The 9,709-nt window shown below is 48.6% G+C and overlaps 2 protein-coding genes across 3 annotated transcripts; both read right to left on the bottom strand.

The window, feature by feature from the left end:
• Nucleotides 1-386: 386 nt before the first annotated feature.
• Nucleotides 387-5,188, bottom strand: LOC125543632 (replication protein A 70 kDa DNA-binding subunit C-like). Its single transcript, XM_048707045.1, has 2 exons — nucleotides 4,728-5,188; nucleotides 387-3,463 (listed from the first exon to the last, which is right to left on the bottom strand). Exons 1-2 carry the CDS (start codon nucleotides 5,018-5,020, stop codon nucleotides 673-675), a joined length of 3,084 nt encoding a protein of 1,027 aa, XP_048563002.1. The 5' UTR covers nucleotides 5,021-5,188; the 3' UTR covers nucleotides 387-672.
• A 2,326-nt stretch (nucleotides 5,189-7,514) lies between these two features.
• On the bottom strand, nucleotides 7,515-9,421 carry LOC125543639. Of its 2 annotated transcripts, XR_007298643.1 has the most exons (3): nucleotides 9,106-9,421; nucleotides 7,765-8,970; nucleotides 7,515-7,681 (listed from the first exon to the last, which is right to left on the bottom strand). XR_007298643.1 is itself a non-coding variant. In XM_048707052.1 (2 exons), the coding sequence occupies exons 1-2, from the start codon at nucleotides 9,382-9,384 to the stop codon at nucleotides 7,831-7,833; spliced, it is 1,419 nt and encodes a 472-aa protein (XP_048563009.1). In that variant the 5' UTR covers nucleotides 9,385-9,421; the 3' UTR covers nucleotides 7,515-7,830. The 2 variants fall into 2 exon arrangements, 1 of the variants encoding a protein (XP_048563009.1); XM_048707052.1 differs by having other exon boundaries at nucleotides 7,515-8,970.
• Between the last annotated feature and the right edge of the window lie 288 nt (nucleotides 9,422-9,709).

Raw genomic sequence — 9,709 nt, 5'->3', positions numbered from 1 at the left:
TAGGGAAAAATATCAAGATTCATAATATGAAATCAATATCGTTAGATGCATCATGAAATTAATTTTCATACCATATAGATTTACTAGTATTGTAGATGTTGATATTTTTCCCTACAAAGTTGGTCAAACTTTACCAAGTTTGACTTTGACCAAATCTTATATGCAGACTAAAAAGAAACAGAGGGAGTACAGATTAATAGCCCGACTTCATATCAAAGGAATAATAATAGGTGTTCTCACACACACACACACACAAACACACCGCTTTCTGGCTATTGAACAAGTGACGACCAAAACAATGCAAACGCATTAACAGAACAGAACAAATAGGATGCCAAAGATCAGAACAGAACAGCAAACCACAAGTAATTTGCAGCTCACAAAACTAACCAGAAAGGCAATATTATACCTAACACACACTGATTTATAAAGACTTGAAAGTAGTAGCACAAGGTCCAGACGCCACTGCCACGCAGAGACACAGCATGCAGATTTTCTTTAACAACTATACATAAAACGCTGCGATGCCATCGCCGCGCAACTAAAAACCGAACCAAGATGCTATTGGGTCGGCCAAAATACTCAAGAAGCCACCAGCAAAGGACTGCCAGTTGTAGACATCGCCGCGCAACTAAAACCGAAGCAAGATGCTATCGGGTCAGCCAAAATACTTCAGAAGCTACCAACATAGGACTGCCGGTTGTACCCTCCTGATGCGGCACCGTTCCCGTAAGCCTGGCGCTGGGGAGCAGCAGCCTGCGCCTGACAGTCTCTGGCAAAGTGCCCAGGCTGGTTACACTTGTAGCACAGGCCAGCTGCGCCGGCGTTGCCACCAGCTGAGGCCCCATAGGAGTTAGCCGCCTGCCCTGGGCAGTCTCTGGAGAAGTGCCCAGGCTGATTGCATTTGAAGCACAGGCCACCTGCGCCGGTGTTGCCACCAGCTGAGGCGCCATAGGAGTTAGCCGCCTGCCCTGGGCAGTCTCTGGAGAAGTGCCCAGGCTGATTGCATTTGTAGCACAGACCCGAGTTGGCATTGGCGTTGGCGGCTGGAGACCTGTAGGAGGTAGCCTCCTGCTGTGGACAGTCTCTGGAGAAGTGCCCGGGCTGGTTGCATTTGAAGCACAGACCCGAGCCGGCATCACCAGGTGAAGAGCCATAGGAACTAGCCGCGTAGCCGCTTGCTGCTGGTTGCTGCATATCCATGGCCACTGCAGGGCAGTTCTGCACACTATGCCCAGTGGACCCACAAACACTGCAGTTCTGTGAATATCGTGTCGCTGATGGTGTGGCAGGCACCATGCTAGATGAGCTCGTTCGCTGCCCAAACTGATTTGGGCCACTCATATTCGTGCTGTAGGTACCAGTGCTGGAGGTGAAACCAGTGTTGACAGCAGCAGCACCACTCACCCCAGGGGTTGGACCTAAGCCATCGTCCACCAAAAGGCTATCAATTGGTCCCAGTAGAAAGCGAGACTCTTTCGACGTGTCCTCCAATTTCTGAGCATTAACAATGTAGCATTTCACCCGAGGTTCATCATTAAACACTTCTTCCTTGACTTTCAGCTTGAAAAGGAATAGCTCAAAACGGACCTTCTGTATGATGTCTGCGAATTTCTCATCATCTTGCTCTTCATGTTTTATCCTGTACAGATCTTGTGCTGGGAGGCCAATTATATCCTTGCCAGCGTCATGGAATGCGGTTGCATAGCTGGTCCCGGTATAATCCTGGATTTGACACTGGAGCATGTACCTATACTCGCAATTTGGAGTGCTCTGCTCACATTTGTCACATTGCCACATACCATCGCCATTATTCGTGACCTTTTTGTTGCAGCGTGTACCATTAACCTCCGTGGTGCAAGCTGGGTAACAGAAGTTGTCGGTGCTGATGTGTGAAATTGCACCCTTAACAGTGATCCAATCAGGCTTCTCTGATCTCCCCAAGTTTTCAGCCTTGATCTGCTCAACAGTTTTTCGGTCATCAGTCCGGCCCATGCCTGACCCTCCCATAGATAAAGAAGTGCAAGCAGCGTTGTTCCCTTCAGTTATGTACCACTGCCTCAGACTTTCGGCAGCAGGGAAGTCTGGATTTATTTTTAAGAAGCTTGAGCCAATTGTGCTTACATTTCTGCCCTTGAATTCACCAACACGGACAGATCTCAGGGCAAGCACAGGATTTGAACCAGAATCACACAGCGACTGCAGCTGCTGTCCTTCAGCATTACAGAAGCCACCCCAAAAGGTTATTTCCACACTGCAACCAGACATGTCCCTCAGTTGAAGGACTCTTTTCTGGGTTTCCACACCATCCTTCCGTGTAAATGGAGAAGAAGGGCTAACTGATGTAACAACCCCAAGCAAATCCACCATGGTGTCTTTATCCATGTTAGCTATTTCGCTGATCTGTCGGAAATCAAACTGCTGCCTAGGGATGCTGCTATCATCATCAGAACAAACTTCTATGGTTGTTGCACCATCCAGAGTGACTTCGTAGTCATTGTTCAAATGGTTAAACTGCTTATTTGCAGGTTTCAGCGACCCTCTAGATATCAAGTACACTTTATCAACCTCAATCAGGTCATAGAACTGATCCAACTGTGTATTAAAGCATACTGCACGAATTTCTCCACCATGTGCATCACGGAGATCAAAGTTGAAGAGTTTGCCTGGACCTCTTGCATTGTTGTAGTGCTTGACCTGACTCTTGGCAGCCACCCTAGCCTTTATTGTCCATGTACGTTGGTAAGGGTTGAGTGCAGAAATCGGGACGGTGCGAAGGGCAGCTCCGTTCTTAGCAGCTGGGCCACTATTTGTATAAACTGGAGGTGGCTGCTGATACGAAGGCTGAGCGGGTCGCCCATAAACATTGCCAGGGGGGCTTATGCCCCCACCTGCGCCAGGAACTGCAAATCTTTGGTTTTGATGAGAGTTCACTAAAGGACGCTGGGAGTTTGGCTGCACCATATTGCCATTCATTGTGTTCTGCGCTGACATTGCACCATAAGATCCACCAGGCGACACATTGTTAGGTCCAGGTTGGACTGTCCGACCAATAGAAGGGCCCACTGGGCTGTGAACACCATTGTAAGGCCGCTGAGAGTTTGGCTGCGCCATATTGCCGCCATTCATTGTGTTCTGTGCTGGCATTGTACCATAAGATCCACCAGACGACACATTGTTAGGTCCAGGTTGGAGTGTCCGGCCAATAGAAGGGTCCGCTGGGCTGTGAACACCATTGTAGGGTCCACCATACGACTGATTGTTAGTACTCTGCTCCACCCTTGGGGCTACACCATTGCCAAGCATGCCTGGACCATTGGAATGGTTTCCACTATTTGCTTGAGCAGCACTGGCTGGTAAGTTAGGCACCTGTCCCGCAGGTAAGCTCTTGTCATAAATCTTTGGCTTCCCGATCAAATCACACTCACTTAGCAGAACATCAAGTTCGACAACAATAATGATCCTGAATGCAACAGAGAAAAATTGTCAGCTACCGGAAGTTCCCTGAAAGATATCTGTTAGTTATACCATAGGATTTTAGTTTTATATATAGAAACAAAGTCAGGTCGTACAATGGTACTACCTCTGTAACTTAATACAAGACGTTTTTTAACACTGACAATGTCAAAAAAAATGTCTTATATTTTGATATGGAAGGAGTAGTTACCAGAAAAAAAAAGCAATTTCAAGAAGTGATTGCAGAATATAACTAGACACACCTTTAGAATTTAGAAAATCCAGCCTGCCCATTCTACTTGCTATATTCTGGAATTATGCATGTTTACTCATGGACACAAGAACAAACAAGGTTCCAAACACTTATGGCGTGTTTGGTAACGACAGGTTACGGAAATCCTACACCAGCTCAGATCATGACAACACATGATGTAAACTGTTTCATTGGTTCTATTTTGCTTTAGCAGCAGCATTGACACAAAATACAACACCCTTTTTACTGCACCAAGCAAAACTTAAAAACATGACACGCATGGGCTGATAAAATCCTAACACAGCAAGGGTAGTTCTTAAAAAAGTTGTGTATCACATACTAGGAGCCTGTGGCTTTCTTGGCACTGGTACTTGTTAATTGGGAAGACATGAAAAGCAAAGTGCATTTCATTGGGTCAGAGTACACTCGCAAAAAGACAGCGGCATGTCCAATCACGGTGGGATAGGAAACCAAATTGTTTTTACAGGCCACGGAAGCGCGAGACTGCAGCTCGCAGACTAATTATGCGCGCACCAGCAAACATGTAAAGTTAAAAACATTCATCTGAATAACACGGAATCAGACACTCCCCTCATTTTCTTCATCAGTATGCAGACCACACCAGAGATAACTTACTCTGCTGGTACTGAATGAACGCTCAAAACTGAATCAGCAGTGGCATATATGTTCTGCTACCTAAAAAATACAGTCAACTGAAGCTGGATTTCAGGGCCAGTGCATTGCTTGACGCTTTAGATTAAACCCAACTTATCATTGGTGTGGGCTGTAAATGTGGTCTTAGAGATCATTACGGCGGAGAGTGTAGATTTGATGAAATCCCTAAATCTTGATTCAGAAGTTGCAAGACAAGCAACTCTGAAACCCCCATCGTGCGCAAACAATCCACTGTAGAACCCAAGAATCTACCGCAAGATCCCATCTTGGATGAGCAAGAATCGAACCGAAGCAAGCGGAGCAAGATCCAATCTTTCTCGGGGGGAGGAGGGGGAAGACGGACCTGCGGTTCTGGATGGTGTTGCAGGTGATGTCCTGGAGGTGGACGATGGAGCCCTGGCGGAGGGCGCCGGTCTTGACGAGGTGGTTGTGGTTGGTGGAGAGCATGGACTGCTGGGAGTGGACGCCGTCGGAGAGCAGCATGCGGTAGCGCTCCGACTGGTGGCCGACGGGGTTCTTGGTGGTGACGGCGCGCAGGTCCGCCACCTGCAGCACCGGCTGGATGGTCCCCGGCCCGTCCGGCAGCTCCCATATCTCCCTCACCGCCCCCGCCGTCAGCCGCGGCGCCCCATCCATCCCGTCGCCGGCTGGATTGGATTGGATTGGGTTCGGATTTGGGTGGAGGGAACCCTAGGGGGGGTTGTGGGAGAGGAGGAGGCGGGGCGGCGGCGGCGGCGGCGGCGGCGGGTGGTGTGCGGGGGAAGGAAGGAGGAGGCGGTTCGCGAGGTGGGGTCTATGGACCGGGTGCAGGGGGGGTTCTCGATTTAAGTTTCCGGGTGGAGCGCGGTAGTGGAGGGGAGCGTTTTCGGTGGCGAGGGAAACTGAAAATTTCGATCGATTCGCCGCTTCAAGCAACTGTTTTTTTTTCTTTTTTTTTTTGGTTTTCTCGTCTTCTGCCTCCCCGGCGACTGTCGTGGGTCGATGCCTGCAGGCCGGACGGAGGCGAGTTTCTAGGGTTAGATCATGAATGCGCAAAGATAAAGCCGGAGAAGGGCCGAGGGGAAGCCTTTGGCGGGCAAGGATGTTTATAGGGGCGATCTTCGGACCTGACGGGGAGGTGTCGATGGTTTGGTGTGTCGAGTCTTTGCGCGGCTCTACTGGAATTTCATGTGTCAATGGTCGTTTGGCGTTTCGGTCCCCCCGCCTCTACTGGAATTTCATGTGTCAATGGTCGTTTGGCGTTCGGTACCCCCGCCTCTACTGGAATTTCATGTGTCAATGGTCGTTTGGCGTTTCGGTACCCCCGCCCCCTCCCTCTTGGGCCTTGTTTGGCGCGGGAGGTTTTTCAGACCCCATGGTGGCCGACGGTGGCGGAGCGTGAACAAAATCCAAGGTGGGGCCAAGCGAGGGCAAACAACTAGGATGATTAAAACGCCGGAAAATTAGAAGAGAGATTGTGCTTTCCATGGCAATTTTGTATGGGGGGAGGGGGTCCCGCTGACGCTCCACCAGTAGTGGGTGATTTGGTGAATCCCTCTCCTTCACCAAATCCCCGACTCACCCCCACCCCCATCCCTCCTTTCTCATCTCTAATCCATTTTCTACAGCAGTGTGGTTTTATACACAAAGGGGGGCGCAGGGCAAGTGCGAGGAAGATAATCGTAGTAGAGAGAAGGTCACTATGCTGCCAGGAAAAGAGTGTGGCGGTAGGAGTTGGGTGTCGGCTGGAAGTAACTGTGGCATGGAGATTTTGTTGGGCATCGCCTTGCCGTGGCTAACGCTAATAGAGATCCATGACCCTTAGCTCGTCGCTTCGTTTCCACGGGGCATCAAGGGTTTCACACGGGAAAATCGGGGGGAATTGGGGTTGACCTAGCACAATTCCCGCGTACCAAACAGCCCACTTGGGACTATTAGGGATGTTCAATCTGAGCGGGATAAACCCTTAGAAACCCTGCCAATACCCGCCTGCCAAACAAGGCTTTATATGGAAGGCCGGCGAAAGGCAGCTGACCGGCTGTGAAGGTTATGCAATTGTAGTGTTGAACATATGAACAAGTAATCAAGCAAATACTAGTTATATCCAGTTTTTTTAACATACTATAGCAGTTATATCATCACCACATATTCTAGAGTAAGGGAAGCTGATGTCATACTAAAAAACCTAGCAGAACGGTAGGCAAACACCACATAGCCTCATAAGTTCATACTGAAGTTCTGCTTGCCATAACACTAAGCAAAGGCAAAGCATCATACGTTGAACAACTGAACCAACAAACATCATTTACGCAAAACGACCAATTAACAACTTAACACAATCAATTTAACCATGACCAGCGCTACACTTCCAGTGCACCGCTTTTCCTGCTACTTTGTTAGGAACAAACAATGGATTCCAAGCTATCACCAATCTGACAGCTACCCTCAGCAGCAAGCTATTCATCAATAGGCAGAGATACCACATATTCATCTTCGATGAAACATACTCGTATGGTTTGACTTAAAGGAGTTAAAGGTATAATTCAGCAGGAAATCACGGTGACAATTAATCAAGCTCTGCACTTTACAAGAGACATAGATCATCCTCGCTCAAAAAAACAGAGGAAAACAAGATAGACCACACTGCTTATCTTGTTTTCCTGCTACTGTATACCGCACCGATGTGGCATGAGAATATTTAAGTCATGTACAGTGGAATTGAATGATTCACAGGGGAAAACTATTATCCAGCATGCACAGCAGAGGGTTTTCCTGCTACTGAATACCGATTTTAACACCTCTGATCTGGAACAAAATTAACAAGACTTCGAGTTCAAACCCACCATTCGGATCTCTGCAGTCTTAGAAAGAAAAGGGGATACTGCAAAGTGTAGAGTTTTCAAACATTTAACTTCATTTGCAGCTGGGCATTTTGTTGACTAATTGCCAACCATTGCTGGACAGATTTCCTCCGTTGACGTGAGATATCTACCATCAATATCAGTTTAGGAAGCTAAAACTACCAACGAACCAGAGAGATACATGCTTTCCTGCTACTGTATATCGATCATACGATACTTTAACACCTTGGATCTGATGCAACACTAGGAACCCAACAGTCTTAGAATGAAAAAGAGAAACTGAGAATGCAGACACATCAATAGTTTTGAAATGTTTAACATTTTTTACAACTGAGCAAGTAAGCATTTTTTACATCTCTATCATCAATATCAGTTTAGGAAGCTAAACTTACTAACACAAGAACTTTAAACTATCGGAAACCAGCACTTCTGAGGTCGAAACACTGTGACTTCACAACTGCACGAGAAAATAAGCCATCAACAAAGATAAAAAGTGCATACTGTGGCATGGAGTAATTACAGAGTGGATTCTCAACATACGGTGTAGAACTCAGTACTTCATTACGGTTTGTATGAGATGCATTTCCATCACCATACGTCTTCTGGTTAACTGTTTTGTTGGATGCCTCCACCACCATAATACCGTTTTGTTGTCTGCCTAGAAAACTCTGCAAACGTCATTCCTTCTTTCAGCCTTGACGACAGCGGGGGGATCTTCTTCAGAATCTCCTGCATCAATATATGTTCACCACAAGACCCGGCTGGTCCATCACCCCTGAAAGCCAATTCCATGTGATCACTTGAATCATCTTCATCGGCACAAGAGTAACCCGAGAAAGGTAGAGTTTTGTCCCATGACGGCTGTAGGAAAACCACGAAATTCTCTCGGCTGATGTTTGGCAAGCCTAAAGGTCTACTGACAGCATGAAGCGTAGATCTCAGTTTCCCCCCTGACAGGATGCCTGCTGCCTCCCCAACCTGAACAATAAAGCTCTCCTGGGAGCATCTCACTGAGAAAATCCTCCTTTTACTGAAGAGCTGCAGGTGTGAGTGCCCATCAGGAACAGAGCATTCTTCGCTGACCGGGCATTCCTGTCCGAGAGCAGAGCGCAAGAATAATGGCGCTGTTAAGACTGTCAGCACTCCATAGTCGTAGTGCCACTCTTGCCATAAGTTCACAAGAGAAATCGTGCTGACATGACCTTGTACTGCGGCACCTTGGGACTCATTTTCTTCGGCTGACTTTACAACGGCCATCCCATCTTTTTTCGATCTTTCTGATCCTGGCATTTGATATGTATCCATGTGATCCGATACAGGTCTTGCTGCTGCTGCATTGTTTGCCAAGTTTTTCCTCCTTGTGCTGCTCATCTCCTTGATAATCCTGTTATCCAACTCAGAGTGGTAGTGGATGAGCCTCGCCTTTGCGCTTCCAGAGTCGGTAATGCTCTGCTCCAGCTGATTCCCACCGATAACAATGTCGCAGGCCCGGGCAACCAAGATGCCAAGCTCCATCATGCACAGACCCAGCTCCTTGAAAAGATCGCCAAGGTTCTCCATGTCATCATCAGCATCACCCTTTTGTTCCCCGTCCGGACAACCAGGCCTGATCTCGGTGTCTCCGGTGGCTTCGCACATCGACTCCAGGGAGTGGAGCTTGCCTGAATCGTGCCTTAGGAGCCGCGCGAAGGAGGAGACGGACCTGTCGGGCTTCTTGAGAGGCACGTCGCTGCCCAATCCGTACTTCTGCAATGGAATCAAATCCCCATTGAAGGAAATCACTGTCAATCCACGGCCGCCGCACTGCAATCGCAGTTTGGGAAGAGGAACAGGGGGCGGGAGGAGGAAGACGATGAGACTACAGAGGGAGGGGTTGGTTACCTTGAGGAGGTGGGCGCGGGAAGGGTGGTCCATGATTGCGAGGCGGCGGGCCAGGGGGAGGAGCCGGCGGCGGAGGTTGGCGGCGCGCGGGACACCGGAGACGGCCAGAAGCCCGGTGCCGCCTGGGCCGAGCGCGGCCCAGACGGTGGCCAGGAGGCGGCGCCGCCGGCCATCGGCGTCGCCCGCTGCTGCCGCTTCCGGCGAGAGCAGCAGGAGGAGGAGGTCGGCGAAGGGGATCTCGTCGATGTCCAGCGCCGTCGCCGGCACCGTCTCCGCCATGGTGTGGGCTCGAGCCCGGAACCTTCCAGTCCAGGGTGGCCCAGCGTGTTGCTCTTTGACTTTTTTGAGTCTTTGTTTAAATTTAAAAATCAATCAAGTTCCTTCCAAGGAAGGAATCTTTTGAAACCGCGTATAAATGATTCAAAAAAAACTTATAAATGCGCATCATTTGTTTAGGAACATTCTATAAGCCTCTTGTACTGTGGGTCGAACTTTGACTATAATTTTAAGGACTCAAATATCCCGCTATCGTCAAAGTTTTAGATATGACAAATCAAACGTTTTTTATGGCAACAATGGCCGCCGCCTCCTCTCTTCCACCAGG

Source organism: Triticum urartu, chromosome 1, assembly GCF_003073215.2.
Source record: "Triticum urartu cultivar G1812 chromosome 1, Tu2.1, whole genome shotgun sequence".
NCBI lineage: Eukaryota > Viridiplantae > Streptophyta > Magnoliopsida > Poales > Poaceae > Triticum > Triticum urartu.
Note: the sequence above shows the minus strand (reverse complement) of the source record. Positions and strands in the feature narration are given on the sequence as shown.

Excerpts from the sequence above, each read along its gene's own strand:
- LOC125543639 (XM_048707052.1), bottom strand. The coding sequence starts at position 9,384 with ATGGCGGAGACGGTGCCGGCGACGGCGCTGGACATCGACGAGATCCCC. Across the intron at positions 8,971-9,105 it reads CCCGCGCCCACCTCCTCAAG|AAGTACGGATTGGGCAGCGA; the intron begins GTAACCAACCCC and ends ATTCCATTGCAG.
- LOC125543632 (XM_048707045.1), bottom strand. The coding sequence starts at position 5,020 with ATGGATGGGGCGCCGCGGCTGACGGCGGGGGCGGTGAGGGAGATATGG. Across the intron at positions 3,464-4,727 it reads AACACCATCCAGAACCGCAG|GATCATTATTGTTGTCGAAC; the intron begins GTCCGTCTTCCC and ends TGTTGCATTCAG.